General features: G+C 36.8%; 1 protein-coding gene across 9 annotated transcripts in view; it reads right to left on the bottom strand.

Moving 5' to 3' along the window:
* Positions 1-204: 204 nt before the first annotated feature.
* PICALM (phosphatidylinositol binding clathrin assembly protein) overlaps positions 205-25,907 on the bottom strand; it is a 113,514-nt gene continuing 87,811 nt past the window's right edge. For 2 of the 9 annotated variants that reach the window (XM_044258364.1, XM_044258370.1), the window contains 8 exons: positions 24,859-24,990; positions 24,732-24,762; positions 24,449-24,548; positions 21,339-21,362; positions 19,645-19,704; positions 18,124-18,228; positions 2,241-2,343; positions 205-976 (listed from right to left, as the gene is read on the bottom strand). In XM_044258364.1, coding sequence (XP_044114299.1) covers positions 2,251-2,343; positions 18,124-18,228; positions 19,645-19,704; positions 21,339-21,362; positions 24,449-24,548; positions 24,732-24,762; positions 24,859-24,990 — 545 coding nt within the window. In that variant the 3' untranslated portion in view covers positions 205-976; positions 2,241-2,250. The remainder of the gene's footprint in view (positions 977-2,240; positions 2,344-18,123; positions 18,229-19,644; positions 19,705-21,338; positions 21,363-24,448; positions 24,549-24,731; positions 24,763-24,858; positions 24,991-25,907) is intronic. The other 7 variants (XM_044258365.1, XM_044258371.1, XM_044258367.1 and 4 more) reach the window with 4 other exon arrangements.

The following is a 25,907-nucleotide window of genomic DNA, read 5'->3' as shown; positions in this document are numbered from 1 at the left end:
AGTCTTGAAGTGAAAGCAATTCCTCACATTCATTTTGGAAAGGCCCTAATGTCAAATGGAAAATAATGACATGCCAAGCACAAAGCAGTAAAGTTCCTTCCCAATGCACTAATGCTGAATTTAAAATGTAGTGCTTTTCCTAGTCAGCGAACTGTTCCCTTGCAAAATCCTAGGCACAGAATTGACTATAAGGATTAATGCATTTATAATGCTTCCCTAAATCCCATAGAGACTGAGAATTCTTAAGCGACTCAGACCTATGGACTTGCCTTAAAATATTTAGTGCTCTGTATGTCAGCTGAAAAGCATTCTGAATCAGATTCACTTTTATGGATAAAAATCAAACATACTGTGTACATCCATACTCATTTTCATAAGGAGGTCTGATACAATATTAATGTTACGTAAATTGATAATCATAAATAAATACAAATACTTAAGGAATGTCTACTGCAAACTGAATATATAATTTTTTTAAAAGAAAAGTTAATTTTAGTTACTGTTCCTGTATCTGTGAGGACTGGAGAAAAGAAAGATACTGCATAATTAAGAATTAACGATTTTGATCCCCCCCAAAAGAGTTCTGTAGCATTACAGTAAAGGACACAGCTCTTCTCTCCAGGCAGCTTTTCCAAATACAAATTTCACGCTTTCCAAATAAGGGCTTCTCTTGGTAGGTTACTGATTATGGGTATTAATAAGAGTTGAAAGAACTGAAAAGTTAGTCACCAAAAAGACAGATCTTAGTCTGAAATCATGGCAATTCTTGGCTTTATAAACTGTATTGATATGTTCTCCTATAGACTAGTCCCAATTTCCTTCATGGGCCTTCACTGGGTTACTGTAGCATTCTAATGGAAGAAGAGAGTTTAAGAGACAGCAGTTTGGATTTTGCTGGAAGTTAAGTATTTGCTGCTTGAGCACTTGTCTTTTTGGAATAATTCCATTCTCTTCCATCTAGTTACATAAACTGTATCTGGAAAAAAAAAAAAAAAGAAGAGTGTAAGTTCACTTACAACATTGTAAGATGTCTTCTCATTAAAAAAAAAAAAAAAATGCTCTGTGGCTTTTACCATTCAACTGGCCCAGAAATGTTTACTGCATATTTATCACAACCCTGATTACAAAACTAGGTCACTATTATCAGCTCATCATGTGCCAGGACTCAATATTTGAAGCCTAATTAGAGGGACTTCCAAATATATCTAATTACCAAAACCAAGAGACTGGGGAAGAAAGAAAATGAATGAACAATTTTTCACTGACAAATTGAGAACATCTCTCCATGAACACAAATATTCCATGTGAAAATCTCACTGAGAAAAGCACAATCTGGTATCATTTCCAAATGATATCATAAAATTAAATAATTAAAGGAAGAGTAATATTATGCTTACTAAATCACTTCTTTACTAATATAAATAAAAATCTGAAAGATCTATGAAGGAATAGTTTTCAACAGGGCCTCACTATTTGCTCAGATACTTCACTCAGGATATCCCTTAAATTGTTCATCCAAAGACATTACTGAAGTAGATGTGCTAATAAACTTGTCAAATCAGAAGATCTCTCAACTCTCAAAGATCTAGAAGCTCTATCTCTACTGGGGGCTAGAGCACCAAGAAGATACAAACTTCACCACCTTCCAGCAAAAAGAGGCAGTGTGGATCAAACATAGAATTCTTCAATCAAAAAGGGCATAAAGTATTCACATGCCCTTAACTTTAATAAAAAAAAAAAAAAAAAAAAAAGGTCTATTTTGGGGGAAAATGTCACTGGTTTTAAATGAAAAGGCACACATAAATATAACATTTTAAAGAAACTGTTAAAATGAATTCTTCACAAATAATGTTCAGGGACATTAAAATCAAACTGTAATCCAACGTGTAGAACTGTGTTGTTCTCCATACATCTTTTAAGAATGACACAAACATCCAGTTTTTTTAAGGGTGGTATTTGATCCCATCCATCTGCTGTGAGCAGTGGATGCTTATATGTAAACATGAGATGATTCTTTGATTTCACACCTTCTAATTATGTTAAAGCAGTTTCCAAAAACTGTTTGTCCTTACGTCCTATTTTGAGGTCTATTTTTATTCTTCACCTAAAGAACAGAGGAGGAAGGAGGAAGAGCAAGATAGCGTCCTTTAAAGAAACAAAGGAGAAGAGTGAACTGTGTTTAATATTTGATAAACTTTTAAAGTATTTAACTCCCCATCTCACCCAACAAGCAGCAATACCTAAAGTGATTTATAAGAAATCCTCCAAAGAGAGCTCTGCAAAAGGGTCCTTTCCTGAAGCTCTGTGAGGACTGTGACTGGAGGGGCTGGATGCTGCCGACAGCTGGGGGAAAAGAAGACAGAGAGAGGGAAAGAAAAAAAGATCTCTGAATGACAGAACATGAAAGCAGAAAATGTAATGAAAGAAGAAGTGGTTTTGTTTTCATCTTTAATAAATATGGAGGCAGCCTTTGTAGAAAATGGAATTATTAAAGCAAAAGTTTCAATCACATGTCAAGTTAAAGGTATCCAATGGCATGTGTTTTTCAGAAAACAAATTCTTGTTTCTGAAATTCCAAAGGAATGAAAGTCTTTTACTCAAAAAGGTTGATAAAAGCTGACCCACAGTTAAGACTTCTATTGTGGGTTGGGGGGAAAGGGGAAGAAAGGGCGTAATTGTGATTTTTTTTCTTTTTAACTAAGGAAAGATGTCTTCCTGTATCCAGGCTACTTGTCAAAAGCTGTGCAAACTCTGACCTCAGCTCAGACCCAATACATCCATTTGTAATATTCTTTCCTTCTTTTTTCCTAAGAGGTGGAAAGTCTTGTCCTCAGTGCTCACAGTGTTTTCACATGGAGTTGTCTCCTGCTCTTTCTCTAGATGTGCTATGGCTGATGCATACATTCTGGGAGGTAAAAGTGACGTTAGAGGTCACCTAGTTTAACTGCCCACACATATGCCCTGAAAATAGGGAATACTTAAGATCATTGATCGTTTTCTACTTGGTAACATTTGCTGGATTCTTGGAATTAGCTGCTCTCATTTAATTTGAATATATGGTGAGGCAAAAAGAGTTTGTTAAACTCAGTAACGTATCATCAGTATTCCCTCAAAGACAGACAGTTCGTGAAGAATAACAGGTTCATTTTCGTATGTGTAGCTCCTTCACCAAACCTACTTTGAGTATTTCAAACCAAACACAAATCCTTTAGTTTGGAACAAACTTTTAATTTTTTTTTTCTCCCCTGCTGCATAAGATTGTAGAGACAGACAAGCACAGAGGCATGCAAGCATTACTAAATGAGCTATCCTTCTAGGGATGTTCAACTGAGTATTAAATCAAAGTTGACTAAGGGGGAATAGTTTCAATTCATATTTCCAACACTCAAATCCTATTATGGATTTCAAGCCTCATCACCTGTCTTTGCTAGTTCAAAGTGATCTCAATTTTACCTTTTAAGAAAAGCACTACAGAGAATGAATAGGCAATGACTTTCAGCAAATATTACAACACAAGTACATGCAATTTGTTGGTGTGGATGTCAAAAGCAATTTAAAGGTCTGGAAATCAACTTCCGTTATTTTAGTGGTTGAGTTATTTTCCTAATCCATACCCTTTTCTCAGAAATAAACAATCAAAGACAATGGAAAGAGACAATGGAAAGGATGATGAACTTACATAGGCAGCTACAAATGGAAGGACAGAGCAGCACACTGGACTTGGGGATTCCAGTAACAGCCAGGTAGAGACAAAGTAAGGTGGTTTGGAAAGATGGTTCCTCCTCCCCACTTCAGACCAACCATGGATGACCATTCAGAAGCAGAATGACTTTAAGTAAAGTGATCTCCAGTCTCTGAGCTGGAGGCAATCTAAGATTAACTGGGTTTCTCTCCAAAACAAATTTTCTCTTTCACTTGAAGTTCAAACAAAAACATCAAAAATCCCTTATTGGGGTAGATTGCATCCAAAATCTCAAGTCACCTATGAGAAACTTAAAACTAAAGATTTAAAGACTAAAATGTCTTAAGTCACATGTTTTCATGAAGATGGCAGTCTGAAGACCCGACAGTCTCAGAGGAAAATGCATGAAGAATATATCAATGGGAGGGAACGCTTCTACTCTTCTCAATGTGTGAGCATACTGCTAGAGAGAAGTCCTACAGACTTAGAAATAATGTTAAACAGGATCTATTTTCTTGGGGAGAAAAAAGTGCCAGTTTCTAACTAACCTGGAAAAATCCACACACCTAGAGCTTACATTTATAAATATGCAGCCAAATTAAAATGGGAGAAAACAAGAGCCAATATCCTTGTAATAAGTTCTACATCATCAACACTCATCTCAAGCACATGAAACTATGGCCCTGACTGGTTTGGCTGACTGCAGAGCACTACAGGCATGGCGGTGAAGCAGCCCTGAAACACCTGTGCCCGCCTCTTCCCGGCGCCTGCAAACCACAGGCACACCATGCACTGGTGAGAAAGTACCCAGCTCTAAGAGAAAATAAGGAAAAAGAAAAGGATATATGCTGCAAGAGCCCAATTACTGCTCAAGGGAAGCAGGAAGAACAAAAGAGCATGAAGGGCTCAACAGGATCCTGGTGGGTGAGAAACAGGGACTAGAAGAGTCTGAAAAGTCACCTGTAAGTAAACGAGCTGACCCTCCTTTACTTATCATTCTATGGTAAATTAGAGATTATGCAGGGCTGCTAGAACCAGGCGTGTGTGCGCTCTTTAAAAAAAAAATCCTACTTCAAATATGCTATCACACAAAAAAATAAAACATGGTGTGGGGGAGTGGTCTGTTAAGTGTCCGATTCTACATCTCCACTCAGGTGGTGAGTTGAAGGCCCGGCCTAAGGCTCCACACTGGCCAAGGAGCCTATTTTTATTTATTTTTTATTTAAAAATAAAAGAAACCCAGGGGCACCTGCCTGGCTCAGTTGGATGCACGTCGGACTCTTGATTTCGGCCCAGATCATGATCTCAGGATCAAAGGACGGAGCTCCTGCTCAACAGAGAGTCTGTTGAGGATTCTCTTGCTCTCCCTCCCACCCCTCCCCCCACTTCAGCTTTTCCTCCCATAAATAAATAAATGAAATCTTTAAAACAAAATAAAACATGGCCTTTTAGTCATTTATTTCAACTACTCTCCATACCAAATCCCACAGTGCTAAAAAAAAAATTAGCACTATTGTTCAAATTAAACTGACCTATAACACAACTGAATATGCCTTTTTTAAAAAGATTTTATTTATTTTGACAGACAGAGATCACAAGCAGGCAGAAAGGGAGAGAGGGAGGAAGGAGGCCCCCCTGCTGAGCAGAGAGCCCTATGTGGGGCTCGATCCCAGGACACAGGGATCATGACCTGAGCCAAAGGCAGAGGCTTTAACCCACTGAGCCACCCAGGTGCCCCTGAATATGTTTTTTTAATAGTCACTCTTACTGTTAAGTCTAATATGGACATACTTAGTCTTCCTTCCTCATCTTATAGGAAAATAAAATACTGAGAAACAGTAAAAGAAGAGCAGCATATAAGTAGAAATACTAAGATTTACAAGTTACTGATGATGGTAACTCTCCACTGAAATTCCTCCCCCATTCCCTCCACTCTAATCAACCTTTAAAACATAATGTTGAAATGGGAAGAAAAATTCTAATGCTACCAAAAATCTCTTTGCTTTTATGTCAAAAGCAAAGATATTTTTGGTTGTAGCATGTGCTTTTCTTTTGTGTTTTTTTTTAAGATTCTATTTATTTATTTGACAGAGAGAGATCACAAGAAGACAGAGGCAGGCAGAGAGGGGGGGGGAAGTAGGCTCCCTGCTGAGCAGAGAGCCCGGTGCGGGCCTCGATCCCAGGACCCTGAGATCATGACCTGAGCTGAAGGCAATGGCTTAACCCACTAAGCCACCCAGGGGCCCTGTAGCATGTGTTTATTAGTATAATACAGAGTACACAAATCCCAAGTTAACTTTAATAAAAGTCAAACATACTTAAAAGAGATTTTAAACAAAGAATTCTATTGCTACACCACATATCAAAACAAAAATGGTTACTCCTTCATCAGCTTCCTGTTCAACACCGAAGAAAGAAAATTTCAGGTCAGAACAAGAAAGTAACAGCAGTGTCAAAGTGAGACTAGTGCAACTGCTTACAGGAGAATGAAGAATTGGATAGTTAAGGATAAACTTCTGACATATCACTGGCTGTACTCAAAATTCTTGGAGAAGATGAAACCCTGCCACATCTTTTCTTTCCATCTGAATTCCGCAGTCACCCAAAAGCCTGAATAGCAAATAGCAATGCTGTAGAGACTCACTCTGTCTTTGTTAGAGAAGCAAAGTCAACATCTTAAGAAAATGGGTATGTATTTCCTTCGTCCAAGTTGACAGAGCTGAGCTTTATAGAAAGACAGCACTGAAAATAATTTACCTGACACTTCTATAAATGGGGCTTAGACTATCCAGACCAAATACTCCTACCTCCCTTTAAGACTGTCTTGAGGATTAAACGAAAATATACATAAAGCATCAATACATTGCCTAACATATATTAGCTCAAATACTAGTTCAAACCTCCCTATCACCTACAATAATTGCTCATCTATTCCTGTAAAAGCAGCCCAGCTCAAAGTCATTGAATCCACTGAGCTCTCAACATGCTGTGTTTCTCTTATAATGGTTCTTATTCTGCCATCAACCAGTCAGTCACTTCTGTGACCATATTACATTCAACCTTAGGCCCCTCAGATGTAAGAAACATAATTTACCTGTCTCTTGTTAAATTAAAAAAAAATTTTTAATTAAATGTTAAATTAAAATGTTTTTTGGTGATAAAACAAGCTCTGTATAAAAATAAAAACCAAGATAAGTTTATGTCAACTATTATTATAAGACGAAACAGTAATTAAATGTGCCTATAACACACCCCCTGTTTGCCATTTACTGGAAATATGGCACCCAAGCTTGGTTAAAAAAATTTTTTCTGAACTGTGTTCCATATGAGCTTTAAGCTACATGCTTTTACCTGTTTTATGTAGTCAATTTCCACTAAAAATGTCTAAGAAGAGAATTTTAGACTTAGACATTTCAAAAAAGGATTACCCCTCACCCCAAAACAGATGAGCTGATTTCTTTGGTCTAAATAAATATTTTAATTATTATAAACTGAAGTTTCATACTTCTGGGTAACACCACATTCCAAAAAGGTTGAGCCATTAAAGTCCTGCTGATACAGTCCTGAAGACTGATGTGGCTTGGTTTCTGTGAACAGTGTCCACAGTCTACTGGGCACATAGATGATTCCCACACTAATGTGGACCGTGCTCAGGAGGGCCACCCTGTCACCACCATGACCTATGTCCATGTACTTATCTGATGCTGGCAGGTAAGAGTTATAATTAAGGTTATAATTAAGGACCTCAAAAACATAGGAGGTCCTAATTCCCAGGACCTATGAATGTGACCTTATTTGGTAACAGTATCTATGCAGACGTAATCAAGTTAAGATGAAGTCATTAAAAGGACACTAACACAATGATGGTGTCTTTTTAAGAGGGAAATGCCACATGAAGACAGACACAGGAGAATGCGATGTGACAGAGGCAGAGATTGAAGTGCTAGAGCTGCAAACCAAATAATGACTGGGGCTAACTCCTTTCCTCTGGGAAAGAAGAAAGGCAAGATCTTCCTCCAGAGGATTTGGAAGAAGCACAGCCCTGGGGCCACATCTTCAGAATTCTACCTCCTGAACTGTGAGAGAATGTATTTCTGATTTAAGCCATTGAATTTGTGGTATACCTTGCTATGGGCAGCCCCATGACACTAACAGTAGACTCTAATGCAGATCTGCTGACTCCAAGGCAGGTGCTTTTGTTTCCTCTCTAAACTCTGCTATCCCAGTTAATTTCAACTCAGCCAGAATTTATGGCTGTATTTAACATACAGGAAAAAGTTAAAGTGTAACAGAGAAATAATTTTTAAAAAGGGACTCCTCTAGGGGAGCCTGGGTTGCTCAGTGGGTTAAAGCCTTTGCGTTCAGCTCAGGTCATGATCCCAGGGTACTGGGACTGAGCCCCGGATCGGGCTATCTGCTCAGGGCGTCTCCCCCTCTGCCTGCTTCTCTGCTTGCCTGTGATCTCTGTCAAATAAATAAAATTTTAATTTTAATTAAAAAAAAAAAAAGGACTCCTCTAGTAAATGTTAGACAGTCAATATACCCCTGTATTTTCTAACCACATAGTGCTGAATATGGTCAGTTATGGTCATCACGAAGGTAGAACTTTATGGTCATTCAAGATTTTAAGAGTATGTTCTGGTTTTGTTTAAGACAAGAAATTAGATCTCTTTCAGAAAGAATGTCCTTAGGAAAGAAACAGTAAAAAGGTCTTATTCTCTAGGTTGTCTTATTAACATTAAACGTCAGCAGATGAGGGGCGCCTGGGTGGCTCAGTGGGTTAGGCCTCTGCTTTCAGCTCAGGTCATGGTCTCAGGGTCCTGGGATCGAGCCCTGCATCAGGCTCTGTGCTCTGTGGGGAGCCTGCTTCCCCTCCTCTCTCTACCTGCCTCTCTCTGCCTACTTGTGATCTCTGTCAAATAAGTAATCAAAATCTTAAAAAAAAAAAAAAAAAAAGTCAGCAGATGGGACTTCTCAAATTTTTGTTCTGATTCAGGTGTACCCAGGGACTACGGAACCACTCTCATCTATGGTATTAAATCCCAATTCCTGAACTATATTCCCTCATGGTATCTTCTAGGAGGCAACTGTAATGTAAATGAGTATAATGCACTGCCAACAACCAACATTTAAAACACCAGGAAAGTTAAGAAAAAAGAAAAGAAAAGAAACAGCAAAAAGATCCACTAGTTCTGACACACAAGAAAGTCATTAAAAAACTAATTTTTGTATTAGTTGAATTATTCCTATATCCAACAGTGTCCCTATTTAGAAGGGTAAAAGACACTCACAACAAGCCACTGTTTCCTTTCAGACACTTAACTGATGCAGACTTACTTAAAATTGGCCGTTACAAACAAAACACAGCAGCCATTTTGCATCCTTAGCCATATCCTCCATAAATAAAACTGGCAACCCGCCATATTAAAACAAAACAAAACCAATACCAATCAAGAAACAAAACTTTGGACAGTACACTTATTTAACTTTTTTTTTTTAAAGATTTTATTTATTTGACAGAGACAAACACAGCGAGAGAGGGAACACAAGCAGGGGGAGTAGGAGAGGGAGAAGCAGGCCTCCTGGTGAGGGGCTTGATCCTGGGACACTAGGATCTTGCGCAGAAGGTAGCAGCTTAACAACTGAGCCACCCAGGCACCCTGAAGCTTATTTTAAAAATTAAATGCCCATATGTAACACTCTGGTTTTCATACCGCTTTTGAAAAGTAGATTGGTATGGGATCAGAGTAAGTTTCTCATGTAAGGAAGTGATAAGAATGTAACTAACATAATACCCACTCCCCATCCCCAAGATCTTCAACAACATCTAAACTGCCTCATAAACATCCACTGAAAGAATATTACTTCGCATCAAAGTGACTTCAAAAGAAAACTGAAACTAGATGAACTGTCTTCATGCTTTTAACAGAAAAGCTGCATAATGCAATGTAGAATGAGTTTAATAAACTACTGGTCAGCAATGGGCATTTCAGTGTATACACCAATAAGTATTAGTAAGATTTAAACACCTTAAGAGAAGAAGTAAGAGTCCCCAAAGAGTCCCCATTCTCAAGTTAATAACACTTAAAATAAGCCATCAAACAGTGAGTGAAACTGGGAGGAAGCATGAAAAGAGAAAAAAAAAAAAATCACCAATCACAGGGATCTAGTATTTCCCATGTAGTCAAACATCTAGGTAAGATACACTAATGCAGAATTTTTTTTTCCTTAAAAGCTACAATATTCAAAAACCCCACCAAAAAGGAGAATTTCAGGCCAATATCCCTGATGAATATGGATGCTAAGATTCTCAACAAGATCCTAGTTAATAGGATCCAACAGTACATTAAAAAGATTATCCACCATGACCAGGTGGGATTTATCCCTAGGTTGCAAGGGTGGTTCAACATTCAATCAATGTAATAGAACAAATCAATAAGAGAAGAGAGAAGAACCACATGGTCTTCTCAATCAATGCAGAAAAAGCATCTGACAAAATCCAGCATCCATTCCTGATTAAAACACTTCAAAGTACAGGGATAGAGGGAACATTCCTCTATCTATGAAAAACCCACAGCAAATATCATCCTCTATGGGCAAAAGGTGACAGCCTTCCCTTTGAGATCAGAAACACGACAAGGATGCCCACTCTCACCACTCTTGTTCAACCTAGTATTAGAAGTTCTAGCAATAGCAAACAGACAAATAAAAGGTATTCAAATTAGCAATGAAGAAGTCAAACTCTTTCTCTTCAAAGATGACATAATATTTTATATGGAAAACCCAAAAGACTCTACACCCCCACACTATCAGAACTCATTCGGCAATTCAGTAATGTGGCAGAATACAAAGTCAATGTACAGAAATCAGTTGCTTTCTTATACACTAACAATGAAAATACAGAAAAGGAAATTAGAGAATTGATTCCATTTACTATAGCACCAAGAACCATAGATACCTAACCAAAGAGGTAAAGGATCTGTACTCGAGGAACTACAGGACACTCATGAAAGAAACAGAAGACACAAAAAGATGCAAGACCATTCCATGCTCTTGGATCAGAAGAATAAACATTGTTAAAATGTCTTTACTGCCTAGAGCAATCTATACTTTCAATGCCATTCTGATCAAAATTCCACTGGCATTTTTCAAAGAGCTGGAGGAAACAATCCTAAAATTTGTATGGAATCAAAAGAGACCCCAAATTGCTAAGGAAATGTTGAAAAAGAAAAAAACAAAACTAGGGGCATCACACTGACTGTTTCAAGCTTTACTACAAAGCTGTGATCACCAAGACAGCATGGTACTGGCATAAAAACAGACACATAGACCAGAGGAACAGAGTAAAGAGTCCAGATATGGACCCTCAACTCTATGGTCAATCAATCTTCAACAAAGCAGGAAAAAATATACAGTGGAAAAAAACACAGTCTTCAATAAATGGTGCTGAGAAAATTGGACAGCTATGTGTAGAAGAATGAAACTCGACCATTCTCTTACACCATACAAAAAGATAAACTCGGAATGGATAAAAGACCTCAACGTGAGGCAGGAATCCATCAGAATCCTAAAGGAGAACATAGGCAGTAACCTCTTTGACATCAGCCACAGCAACTTCTTTCAAGATACGTCTCCAAAGGCAAAGGAAACAAAAGTGAAAATGAAATTTTTGGGACTTCTTCAAGATCAAAAGCTTCTGCACAGCAAAGGAAACAGTCAACAAAACAGAGGCAACCCACAAAATGGGAGAAGATATTCACAAATGACAACACAAAGGGCTGATATCCAGGATTTATAAAGAACTCCTCAAACTCAACACCCACAAACAGATTAATTATGTCAAAAAATGGGCAGAAGACACGAACAGACAATTCTCCAATGAAGACATACAAATGGCTAACAGACACATGAAAAAATGTTCATCATCACTAGCCAACAGGGAGATTCAATCAAAACCACATTGAGATACCACCTTACACCATTTAGAATGGCCAAAATTAACAAGACAGTAAAAGAACGTGTGTTGGAGGGATGCCTAGGTGGCTCAGTGGGTTGAAGCCTCTGCCTTTGGCTTGGGTCATGATCTCAGGGTCCTGGGATCGAGCCCCTCATTGAAGCAGAGAGCCTGCTTCCTCCTCTCTCTCTCTGCCTGCTACTCTGCCTACCTGTGATCACCATCTGTAAAATAAATAAATAAAATCTTTTGAAAAAAAAAACAAAAAAAACAAAAAAAACAAAAAAAATGTGTGTTGGAGAGGATGTGGAGAAAGGGGAACCCTCTTACACTGTTGGTGGGAATGCAAGTTGGTGCAGCCACTTTGGAAAACAATGTGGAGATTTCTTACAAAATTAAAAACAGAGCTACCCTATGACCCTGCAGTTGCACTACTGGGTATTTACCCCAAAGATACAGATGTAATGAGAAAAAGGGCCACTTGTATCCCAATGTTCATAGCAGCAATGGCCACAGTCACCAAACTGTGGAAAGAACCAAGATGTCCTTCAACAGACAAATGGATAAGGAAGATGTGGTCCACATATACTATGGAGTACTATGCCTCCATCAGAAAGGGATGAATACCCAACTGTTGTATCTACATGGACGGAACTGGAAGAGATTATGCTGAGTGAAATAAGTCAAGCAGAGAGAGTCAAGTATCATATGGTTTCGCTTATTTGTGGAGCATAAGGAATAACACGGAGGACATGGGGAGATGGAGAGGAGAAGGAACTTGCAGGAAATGGAGGGGGAGACGAACCATGAGAGACTGTGGATTCTCAAAAACAATCTGTGGGTTTTGGAGGGGCAAGGGGCTAGGGTTGGGTGAGCCTGGTGGAGGGTATTATGGAGGGCATGTATTGCATGGAGCAGTGGGTGTGGTGCATAAACAATGAATTCTGGAACACGAAAAGAAATTTTAAAAATAAATAAATTTTTTTTTAAAAAAAAGCTACAATACTGGGCATGAAACATAACATAATTCCCATATTTTTAAGCAAAAGTTACGTAAAAATACCTTAAAAATACAGAATAAGACAGCATAAAAAACGAGGGGAGAACAGGGTGAGTGTATAGGAAGGCATAATTTCAATAGTACAGTGTAGTCTATTAAGTTAAAGACAATATCCTAAAGAACAGAGTAGTCTAGTCTGAAATAAGAGCCATCTGGAAGGTATTCGATAACACTAATGCAGCACTTAGAGTAACTTAGATACATGAAGGACACAGAACACAATTTTTTGGCAACTAAATGGCAGTAAGATGAATGTATCTGGTAGGGCTGAGATACTCTAAAAATATTAACGTAACTTAAAGTAAGCGAGCAAGAAACCAGAAGATACAGGTTATGCCCTAGGTAAGTAAGAGGTCCCAAAAAGCATTTCAAGGAGCAGAGAAAGATTTTTGCCAATAGGTGCAGAACTGGGATTTGATTAAAACATTTTATTTTGATGGTTTTTCACTTTACATTTAAATTACTGTTTACTTTACCATGTCTTCCCTGTCTTCAAAGAATTTTAAATCCAAATGAAAAAACGGGAGGAAAATAATGAGAAAACTAAAAGGTTAATTCATTAAGAAAAATTATTCTGTTTACAACTAGCATTTGAATGGGCAGAATTAATCCAAGGGACTGTCTCAGAACCATTAAAAGCTAACAAATTAAACTGATTTTAAATACAGCTATAAATTATTACACAATGGTTATAAGTAAGTGAAAAGATCAATGAAGGACAAGTAAATTAATGTAACAGAGAAGGTAAGTTTTCAACCAGGTTCACTTGTCTGACAATGTTTAAAACTTTTCTGAGTCAGGCACTGTTCTAGGAATCAGGGACAAAGAAGTAAACAAACACACAGAAGCCTACCTCTACAAAGCTTATAAATCATTCCAGGAGTTTCTTGCTAGACTGGATGGATGGATGGATAGATAGACAGACAGGACAGACAAACAGATGTCAGGTAATAGTAAGTTCTATACAGAAAAATAACTCAGGATAAGGAAAAGAGTTTCATATCTCAGAAGCACTGGAAAGGGACAAGAGAAGACTAATGAGTAAGTAAAGAATGAGCACTGGGTAAGGTATTTCAAGGAATCACACCTAAAACTAATATAACACTGTATATTAACTAACTGGAATTAAAATAAAACCTTAGGAGCACCTAGGTGGCTCAGTAGGTTAGGCCTCTGCCTTTGGCTCAGCTCAGGTCATGATCACACGGTCCTGGGATTGAGCCCCACATCCCGCTCTCTGCTCAGCAGGGAGCCTGCTTCCCCCTCTCTCTCTGCCTACCTCTCTGCCTACTTGTGATCTACGTCTGTCAAATAAATAAATAAAATCTTTAAAAAATAAAATAAAACTTAAAAAAAAACCCTAAAACCATTAAAACAACAACAACAACAACTAAAAGCATTACCAAAGGAAAAAAAAGAACAAAGATTAAGTCTAATTTATAACATATGAAGGCTTTCTGGCAAAAACAAGCAGTAGAATAACACTGGATACTTTCTGAGAATTGTAAAGGCATGGGAATTGAAGAACCTGAATGTTCTATTTACTCACTATTACTCTTACAGTTAAGGAGACTTTGTGAGGTAGCTGTTAAGAAAGAAGGAAAGTTAAGAGGATGGGTAATATGTTCAGTTATATTTAGATTCATTTCCTTAGGTTTCTAAATATAGAGATAAGATGCTAAAAATACCGCACATAGATTATTCCAATATCTTCAGAATGAATTAAATTAGAAAGACAAGAAACACAGGGAGACTCTTGTAAAATAAGCATGAGATAAAGGGTTCCAATCTGGCTGAAGGCTGTAGAAAGCAAGATGGACGGATGTAAAGATAGCAGAGAAAAAAACTAATGGGGCTTTGTGATGAATAGCTGGAGAACAAAGGGTTAAAGTAATGAAAAGTAACATTAAAAGTTAGGAGATTCAAGGGAGCCTGGATGGCTCAGTTCGTTAAGCATCTGACTCTTGATTTCCGCTCAGGTCATGAGTGTCTCAGCATGGAGTCTGCTAGAAATTCTCTGCCCTTCCCCCACTTGCACTTTCTCTCCCTAAAATAAATAAATCCAATCTTTTTAAAAAAAAAAAAAAAAAAATCTGGGGCACCTGAGTGGCTCAGTGGGTTAAAGCCTCTGCCTTCGGCTCAGGTCATGATCCCAGGGTCCTGGGATAGAGCCCCGCATTGGGCTCTCTGCTCAGTGGGGAGCCTGCTTCCTCCTCTCTCTCTGCCTGCTTGTGATCTCTGTCTGTCAAATAAATAAATAAATAAAATCTTAAAAAAAAAAAAATCTGAGATTCTGCCTTTTAACTGATTAAAACCGACAGAAGATTTTCGGAGCCATTTCACTGCCACCTGATTTTCTCTTTTTCTAGTTATCTATTTGCTTCCTTACATGCTTTCTTCAATCTATATTTAGAGTTACATGCTCACATCAAATTTGATTTCTTAACTTGAAACTAATTACTCTAATGTTCTTATTCTCTTCTCTTCTGGCATAATTTCATTAGGAAAAGGTATTTCTGTCACTGTCTCTTTTCACGCCCATGGGAATTCTTGCACTTTTCTGGTGGTTTAGTGAGTTACGTGGATTTTTAGAAGGAAACAGGATATAAAACCTAGAATAAGAGGAGATGCTAGGAGACCAGCACTTTTTATAAAGGCAGATTTTTATCACAATTTTTTTAAAAAGATTTTATTTATTTGAGACAGAGATCACAAGTAGGCAAGAGAGGCGGGGGGGGGGGGGAGCAGGCTCCCCACTGAGCAGACAGCTGGATCCAGGACTCAATCCCAGGACCCTGAGATCATGACCTGAGCTGAAGGCAGAGGCTTTTAACCCACTGAAACACCCAGGTGCCCCTTTACCACAATTTTTTAAACCACGTATTTTTTTTTTTAAAGCAAATTCATATAAAATGTTTAAGATTCAAAGCATTCCCAACACTACAGATGTCCTTGACATCTACAGAAATTATATTCTGAAATGTGTAAATGTAGTTTATAATCCAGCAGGAAACCCAAAGTTTTGCAGAGTAGTTCACTGCTGCCAAAAGGAAGACAGTGCTAGTATAGTAGCCATTTGGGCCCAATCCCCATTAAGTAGAGAGGAAGAGTGTTACAAATGAGCACTGGACCAGAAACCAAGGATTCCTGGGGTAAGTTGCATTTCATCATTTATTTAGTTGAAGAACCTTTCCAAGTCTCAGCTTTCACTATCTCTAAAACAGGATGGTGACAGCAAGCCCATCTACCTTAAAAATTATTTTGAGAAGAAGGTGATACAAGTGTTCAGAAAATGTTAGGTGGTGTTCAAGTAGGTGGTATTCAAGCAGTTCCTGGTAAATTTGTAGCAATGGAATATAGCTTTTTCTCTTAAATACATTTAAGGTCGTAATTACTCAATCAATCCATACAGGAAAAATAATAAATAAATGATAGGGGTGCTGGGTGGCTCAAATGGCTAAGCACCCAACTCTTGATTTCGACTCAGGTCATGATCTCAGGGTCATAAAAGGGAGCCCCACATCAGACTTCACACTCAACAGAGAGTCTGCTTCTTTCCCTCTTTCTCTGCCCTTTCCCCTCTTTTTTCCTTAAAAAAATAAATGATCCATATCTGACGTTAAAAGTATAAATAACAGGGGTGCCTGGGTGGCTCAATGGGTTAAAGCCTCCGGCTCAGGTCATGATCCCAGGCTCCTGGGATCGAGCCCCACCTCAGGCTCTCTGCTCAGCAGGGAGCCCGCTTCCTCCTCTCTCTCTCTCTGCCTGCCCCTCCACCTACTTGTGATACCTCTCTCTGTCAAATAAATAAATAAAATCTTAAAAAAAAAAAGTATACATAACAAACAAAAAAACTGGGGAAAAAAAAGAAAAAAAGACATAAGGGAGACCTACAATCTCAAGAAACCGTCTATACCAACCATTAGGGAAATAATAAACATTTTAAAAGATTATCAAAATCTAGTACTTCTTTAGCAAGTTAAGCCAGTATTTAGAACTACTATAGGTAAAAGATAGAACACAAGGTAAACTATGTATATATTTCCATAATCCATTTTATAAAAACAAATACATACAAAATAACTGACTTACTAAAAAAAGTTACGGCTGCATCAATTACTCTCACTCCCAGCTATTTTCATTATAAATACTTTGATTAAGGAACAGGAAGAAAAGGTTACTTTAACATGGACAAAAGGGGAAAAAAAGAGGCATCCGGACAAATACATGAATTGCAAAGAACATGGATTTTACCTTTTAATCAGGACTAAATTCACTATCCACTCCAAGTTACTGGTAGTCCCTGAGATGCCAATTTATGAAATGAGTTAAATGCTCAAAAGTCTAAAAAACAAAAGGACTGATCACCTATGCTTCCCAAGTCTATGAAATACATAGAGACTAGATTCAAACTGGGTCAATACAAACGAATATTGGTCGTGTAACACTGTAGGGATTGGCAAATGGAAATACTACATATATTCAAGTGGGAAAGGAATAACAAGTCCATTACCAAATGCTCACATCAATGTTTTCAAATAAGTTTTAAACACATGAAAGTTAACCAATTACTTGGCATCAGAAGCGGTGTAAGAAAGGAGTACTTTAATAATTGCGTGTAATTTCTACCAAGTGTTACACAACAGGAGCAGTGCCATAACGAATGAGAAACCATTCTATCACTTCCTGAGTGTCATATCTACTAGTATGCCACAAGAAAAGTGAGTAACAAAGAAACCGCACATCTCTTCTAACCACAGTGGGGAAAAGCTTTTCTAAAAAAATCCAGATTCCCCTAAAGCTAACAATAATGGGATGAAAGTGTGAATATTTGGGGTGAAATTTCAGGAACTGGGAGAGGGTCTTAGAAACAATTGAAGAAGAAAGTCTCTTCTTTCAAGAAATTAGGTCAGCATGGCATTTCAAGATTTTTTTTTTTTTGCCTTCCCATCATCCCCACCTCCACCACCATTTGTTTTTAAATACATGTTATCTAGTGAAAGAATAACATTCATCACTTTTTTGTAGACTTGCCACATTCCACAAATATCTCAAGGGCAACACCTTTGTTGTAGCACCAGTCAAACCAAACTGGAGCTCTGAGTTCAAGGTTTCTAGGGTTCACAAAGGAGAGCAAAGCCACAATCATGAACAGAAAGTAGGTTCCTTAAACTAAAAAAAAACTGTACTCTGTAATGACCAACAGTAAGTTGTCAAGAATTTTCCACCCTTAATGTTTGTAATCTGTTTGTCCACTTCTTCCAAATAATCAATATTCTTAAAAGCTTTCAGATGATAAAGAAGCAAATAACATCCACTGTCAAAGGGAAAACGTTTGTTTCTTATGTTGTATAAAAGGAATTTTTAGTATTCTATCCTTCCCACATCACGCACATTTTAAAAGAGTTACATGTGGCACATAAGTACCTGTGCTCCTGATACAGGACCAAAGGGGTTTGGTGGTCTCATGACAGGCTGGCTATATATTAAGGTTGGCTGCGTCATTACAGGTACACTTCCCATTTGAGGAGGCTTAAAAAAAAAAAAAAAAAGAAAAGAAAAGAAAGAAAGAAAGAAAAGAAAAGAAAAATATTATGTTAGATAATGTCGATTAACATTTTGCTTAAGTAGTAAACAAGAAGAATGGCAGGAATGGAAAGTACTAGTATTTTAACTCGAAGGAAAAATTCTTATAAATACAAGTAAGACTAACAGCCATAAATTCTTAACAGTTTTTTAAAAGTCTTTGATGTATAAACTTCTAAGGTTTAAAAACAAACAAAAAAAAAAGCAAGCTTAAATTTAAGCAAAATTTAAACCTTACTACAGTATGGCAGTCAAAATTTTAACCAATTCAAAAATTTCAAATTTGCAGTTTTAGACATAGGAAAACTTGAAACTGAAAAATGGCTAAGATATTTCAAAACAAACTACCTTTGAATGTCAAATCAAGTTCTTATGCCATTATGCAAGTGATCCTAAGTGAATACAGTTGTTTCTTTGAAGTGGTTTACTCTCAATGGTTTTTTCCTTTTATTTCATCTATTGTTAGGGAGAACCAAGAATAGGCTTAAATAACACACGAAGAGATTAGTTTATTCTTGAGTAACTGAAAATTGAGTCTCAACCGACCACCTCTTTGTTTAAAAACTACTACTCCATGGTATAGAATTAACACAAATAAGTAACCCAATAAAGAACATACACACCACGGTATCATTTTGGTTAAAATACCATACTCTATTATAATATTATCTTTCTACAGGTTCTACCTTTCAATTAAAGTCCAGAGCTACTTCCATAAAATGTAAATAGAGAAGTAGCATAGCAGCCACAGTAGCAATCCCAAGGGATGTGATGCTGCCTCCTATTATCAACAGTTCCTCAACTACATATAGGGGTTGAAGCCATTACCTCCATTTCTTATCTAAGTGAGTCTTAGTTGGGAAAGTAAGGGCAGTGTAGACTGGATTGTGGGCAGCTTAAAAGTAAGACAAGTATTTCTGTATGATAGTAATTAATCACTGTCATAGGAAAATTTCTCTGGCCTATACTGGACTAAATTTGCCCCTACACAATTCAAGAAATGTTAATTCCCCTCTTCCCTTATAGTATTAAGGTTTTAAGACTTCAATGGTATTAATGTAAGGGCACACAAAGGGTTGGAGATAACATTCATGTTTAAACGAGTTTGTAATGAAGTATAAAATACTTAGCAAAATTATGAGGGGAAAAAGAAGCCAGGTACTACTATGAACATTCATAAATGATATCTACTGTATAATGACAATTCCAAAAATATTTATGAAACCAATGTTATGATACAAGATTCTATGTTAGGCACTAAAGGTATGTGAATCACCAAGTTCATTTTTTAGTAACTGTAAAAAGGCATGTTAAATATAAATCGATCTATTTTCAAAAAGTTTTGTCTGGAACAATACTTACAATTCCATATCCTATCATGCCTGTGGGTGTAGTAGCAGGATAGGCCATTACAGGGGGTGCCTGACATGGTGGAGAAAAAATAAACAAAGATGTGTAACTCATGTTACATCAGTTGAGTTCAAGGAATTAATAGCACAGTTCCACTAAAAAGAATTGCTAAGACAGCTGTGATTAAATGTGACACTTAGGATCATTAATAACTGTGTCAATTAATGTTCAATGAAAATAGAGTGTCTTGAAATTAGCAGAAAAGCAGATCAGAAAAAAAAAAAAACCAAACATTTAAACTTAGATACAACAGTGATCTAAAATTTCAACGTGCTTTTTATAGCTTTAAAGATCTTCAGATTTAAAAAAAAATACTGAACGTTCTAAAATTTGAGGTCTATTGCTATTACAAAAAATGTTTACCCAGGGGTACCTGAGTGGCTCAGTTGGCTAAGCACCTGCCTTGGGCTCAGGTCATGATACCTGGGGTTCCTGGGATCAAGCACCGGGTGAGGCTCCCTGCTCGGCAGGGAGCCGCCTTCTCCCTCTCCTCCTTGCTCTTGCTCTCTCTTGTTATCTCTCTCTCAAATAAATAAATAAAATTAAAAAAAAAAAAAAAAAAGTTTACCCAGAAAAAGTATTAGTGAAAGTCTTCCTAGGTGCTTCAGTATTTTGAGCAAGAAAAAAAAAAGTTAAAGATCCCAAATCAATCAATAATCTGATCTTTCAAAAAGTTATTCTGAAGACCTCAATTCATTTTTTTCAAAGAACCTCAAAGATTTCAAAACACTACTGAGTATGACTATTTTTATGAGGCACACAGTTTTTGTACAGAGTACGTGTATTAGCACTTCTTGTAATTTATTCTCTAAATTATTTAAACAATCTTCTACAAAGCACCAATTTGGAGGAGCAAGAAGTTTTTAAATCTGTCTATTCTTAAACACTTAAAAGAACCACCTAACCCTACGATGTTTAAAGTTCCCCCCCACCTTCTATCCTACCTCAAGCTTTCTGTAAATATACAATGTGAGCACAAAATCATTTTAAATATATTTGCTGTCTTAACAACATCCCCTCTTTGTGTGTGTGTGTGTGTGTGTGTAATATCTTATAATGAAAACTGAAATTGAATACAGGAGAAAGACCAATAACACTGCTGAAATACAAAAAATAACTGAAATTACACGGCAATTTGAACATATGCGTGGAGCAGTTAAATGAAGCATAACTAGAGTGAATAGTTAAAAGTTTAGTATTTGAGTGAGCATGTAGGATTTATTGGTCTCTCCCTACTTAAAAACTGAGAGCTGCAAGAGCAGTAGACAAACTGCCAAGTACAGCGGAAGCCTGTAAGATTTCATGCAATTATTATTTTCAACATTACAACAATCAACATTTCCCTTCATTCAGAAATCATCAAGTGCATAGTGGCAGCACAGATACACACACAGACACCCAGCCATCTGGCAGCAAATGGCAGAATGTTAAGCAAGAAAAAAAAAAAAAGTCTGTATTTCCCATGCCACCATCAGAATCAATTCGGCAACACATCCATGAAATCAGTAGATGCTAGAAAGAATTTCTGGCACATTGAAAATCTGAATGTGAAAAAAGTAATAGCTGGAAGGTTATGAGATTCTGCTACAGCAGTGGTTAATAGCATGCCAATTTATTGCAAAAAAGGCTAGTTTTTGGTCACTTACGTATTGTGGAAAATGCATGCCATTCTGTTTTTCCCAGGGAGAACAATTACATAATGCAATAACACTGGATTAGAACAAATACTTACACAACAGAAAATACACAGAGAGCATTTTAGTTCACATGTACATTCACTAACTACCTAAAATCCCTTGTATTTCCGGTATCTAATGGAAGAACACCTATACTAAAACACTATCAAGGTTGACAAGGGAAATTTAGTCTCTAACATAATCCCCTTACATATCTAATAGTTTATGACAAGTATCATAAAACATAAAATCTATCAGTAGTGTCAACACTGCAAAATTCAGTGTGTCCCATAAACAGGGTTGAATCAATATGTCCACCACTCAGGAAAAAAGAAAGCAATAATTCAAAGAATTTGTAGTATAATATCATCATACACATTAATAAAAGATCAATGAATTTTTTAACTTAAAAAAGTTCAAAAACCTTGACAGTGTTTATGGATTAATAAAAAGGTTAGAAACGTAAAGAAATGACATAAGCAGCAGTTTATCTAAGTAGTGAATCACATCACCAGCCCTCTATGTTAGTCATTAAAAAAGAAACTCTATTATATACATACATATAAATATTTTAAGAAAATTCTTAAGAGATGACACACAATGACACAGTTGCATAAATATCATCAACTTACATACAAATTTTAACTGGTTAAATGCCTATTACATTCTGGTAGTCAATCTTAAGTCCAGCGCTATCTACAAACTTCTAATATTTCATATAGGTCAATACCAATTTAATACAAAATAATAAAATATTCGTTGTATTTTCATATCAGCATTTGGATTTTTAACAGTCTTCATGTATTATCAATGTGTAATTCACACCAAATGGTATAAAATCCACTAACCTAACCTCTTGTCATCCCCTGGTCAGTGAAATTTGTTACAGTACAGATAAACCCGGGGATTCAGAGTCAGAGGGAAAGGATTTCAACTAAAATCTGCTTTCTAGATGTTTTATACTTACAAAAGAGAAATTGCCTAACTTTATTCTTGTAATTAGGATGCTATCAATTCAAACTTCCCCAAGAATGCAGTTTAAAAAGACTCAAGATAGCGAGGATACATGTATGTGTAAAACCTAACAAGCTAATTAAATGCAAGGATTTATTAGAATGGCAGTGACCTCTATTAATGAAAAAGTGTTGCCTTAAAAAGGTGGCTAAATTAAAAAAAAACAAAAACAAGTTGGCTAAATTTTTACTTTTCATCTAAGATGATTAAACTTAACAAATCTCTTTACATAATGTCACAAATTTTATTAGCACATTATTTTTAGCTGAGCCCTGGTAATTTTCACATATGATTAAGCCCAGGAAAACAAAGTGGTGCTCTGGAAGTGATTTAATACAAGAAGGTGGCTATAAGAGGGATAATGGTGGTCTTTAACAACAGGAAGGCTACAATGTGTAGCCTGTGTAATCCAAATGTTATTTATTTCCAGAATATTGTTAAGAAAGCTTGTTTTAAATTTTTCTTTAAGAAGAAACTGGTTTGGGGTACATGGGTGGCTCAGTGGGTTAAGCCTCTGCCTTTGGCTCAGGTCATGATCTCAGGGTCTTGGAATCAAGCCCCGTGTGGGGTTCTCTGTGCAGCAGGGAGCCTGCTTCCCCCACCTGCCTCTCTGCCTACTTGTGATCTCTCTGTCAAATAAATAAAATCTTTAAAAAAGAAGAACAAGAAGAAGAAGAAGAAGAAGAGGAGGAGGAAACTGGTTTTCTCTAATGTGGGAAAACTTCCCGCACTGGTGAAATAGCAGCTGACTAAGGACAGGGGTAGAGCCATAAAGCTACTCTGGGACAACCATACCTTATAGTGATTAAAAACATTAGCAGAACTTCTTCAGTACTAGATGCTAACTAGTTACTTGGCATATAAATTAATCCTCATTTTTCATACCTTCTATATTTATAAATTTGCTTACTTGCTAAAATTTGTGATCCCGAAAATTAACGTTTGTGGTGCTTTCAAGGTCACTGACAGACATACATGGAGTGGTGAAAAATTTGTTGCCTAACACCTTCATTCTCAGCTGAGGCTGAACAAAGTAAGATTCTGCCTTGTTTCAGCTCTGATATAACAATGACCAGAGGATGAGAACACAGGGAATAATGCAGTATACTACTGCAAGAAGCTCTCTGGCTGTGGAGCCAGCTAGATGGGGCTGGATTTTCAAGTTTAGTGCTGCAGGTTCTGGTAAGTAAGTCACTTAACTCTTACCAACCACATTTTCTTTTCTGTTTAAAAAAAATGGGGGGGGGCATCTACTAGAACAAGTATTTTTTTAGGATTTGAGATAATAATGAATGTAAGGGGTATATGTGTGTATGTATGTGTGTGTGTGTACATACACATATAAGCAATTCTCCTTATTTGCTGCACCTATGTTGTTAAAGTAACCCAATACTAAATCAGTGAACCCTGAACCATTGCTAAAGGAAATACGTACACATGTAGTACGTGTGAGCATAGCAATGGTTCAGTGTTTAGGGGATTTTAAGAATATAATTATAGCAAGTAAGGAAAGTCAACTCTATGAACTATTCGACAACATTAACAAAAAGCAAACATTACCAATAGTGAGATCAGAAAAACACTAATGATTTTATATTCTAGATAAATACATAATAAATTTGAGATCAGAAGTAGAGGATAATGATTAAAGAGTTTAAGCTCTGCGGTTAGGCTTCCTGTATTCTAAAAATCCACCCAATCACTTAAAAACTCTGGGATCCTAGGCATATTATGTAGTAACTCTGTGTCTCCATTTCACCTGCACAGTGAGGACAGTAATAGTTACCACCACATGTAGTTAATTTGAGGATTATAGAAGAAAAAAATCACCCATTATTTATTAGAATGATGGCTGACACAAAGTAAACCTTAAATAAATGTTGGCTACTAAAACATACTTGGCAAATATAGTCAATCAGCTTCCTTAAAAAAAAAAAAATAAATAAAAAATTACTTATATATCTAAAACTCAATAAGCAAATCCTCCGACTTACAGCTATCACTTTAAAAACATTTTCATGTTATTCTCCTAAATTAGTCATGTTACTGTGAGCTTTTCAACTCACCATTGTTGCAGCATTCCAAGCAGTTGTTGGCGCAACCTTTGGCTGCCAGTTAGATCCTCCAGTTAGCTTCTTTTCACCTGGCTGACTCCAATTTACATCACTTTAAATAAACATCAGTGAGAATATTAAATGTCTATAATTGTAAAGTTTCTTTACTATATACTTAGATTAAATAAAAAGCATTTAATATGCAGATCTGACAGGTCTACACATACTTTTGAAATGAAAGCCAAATCAACCTCTAAATGGTACATGGGGGAAATAATACATATAAAACACTCACTTCTTAGTAGTTCCATTTCCAATGCCAAGATCTATAACAGGAAATAAAGAAAGCATTTAAAAACTAGACTCATTTTTATAATACAATTAATTGTGAAGAAGATTGAAAGAATCCAAAGAATACTTACTGCCCACCAGGTTGGCTAAGGATGAATCCAAGTCATCAGATACTAACTTGTTAGGTGGGAGTTTGGCAACAGGAAGACTCTGGTTCTGAGAGGCCACTGTTGGTTTGAGAAGTCCACCTAGTTCATCAAAGCCTTAAAGTTACAAACAGATGAAACAGGATTTGTAAGGGACTTTACGGTGCTAGCTTTCTACAGGAGATCTCTGCCTTTTCTACTTATTCGTCTGCAGGAAAAGTCCTCCACGACACTGGGCATTAATTAATGACTTTAAATGGAAGAGGGAGAAATTCACCATTTCAAAGTGAACTGATTGAAAAGATCTGTCATGTCTTATTTCATGACAAAATTATATTAAGGTTAGGGGCACCCAGGTGGCTCAGTGGGTTGGGTCTCTGCCTTGGGCTCAGGTCATGATCTCAGGGTCTTGGGATAGAGCGCCACATCGGGAATCTCTGCTCAGCAGGGAGCCTGCCTCCCCCTACCCTCTGCCTGCCTCTCTTGCCTACTTGTGATCTCTGTCAAATAAATTTTAAAAATCTTAAAAAAAATTATATTAAGGTTAAAGGGGATGAGAAAGAAGCATTCGAGTAAACCATTCTTATTCCAAAGTTGTGAAAGAGAAGGGAATGGAATGGAATTCTGCCCCTTACTGACAAGATTTTCTGAAGATTCCCTTATACCTGAAGAAATATAGACAAAAAAATACATCTCTGTTCCTTTGAAAAATGTTTCATCTAATAAATATTTTGTAGACCTTTTTACATTCTTCAGAGTAGAGAATGCAAGGTATATGTAAACCACAACATTAGAAGGAAGTAAAAATGTACCATTTGATTATCACTTTTCTTCTGTCTAAAAACAGTTAACCTAAATTATACCTAAGAAATTGTTAGCCTTATGCTCCAATGACATTAAACCATCTACTAAACTAGGACATTGCTTAGAAATGAAAATAAAATAGATCCCTTAAGGTTCTCTATCAAAGCGAGAAAGTGAATCCAATCAAACAAATCCAGTAAAGGACTCAGTTACATGATCCAGGACTGATA

The sequence above is a fragment of the Neovison vison genome, chromosome 7, assembly GCF_020171115.1.
Source record: "Neovison vison isolate M4711 chromosome 7, ASM_NN_V1, whole genome shotgun sequence".
NCBI lineage: Eukaryota > Metazoa > Chordata > Mammalia > Carnivora > Mustelidae > Neogale > Neogale vison.
Note: the sequence above shows the minus strand (reverse complement) of the source record. Positions and strands in the feature narration are given on the sequence as shown.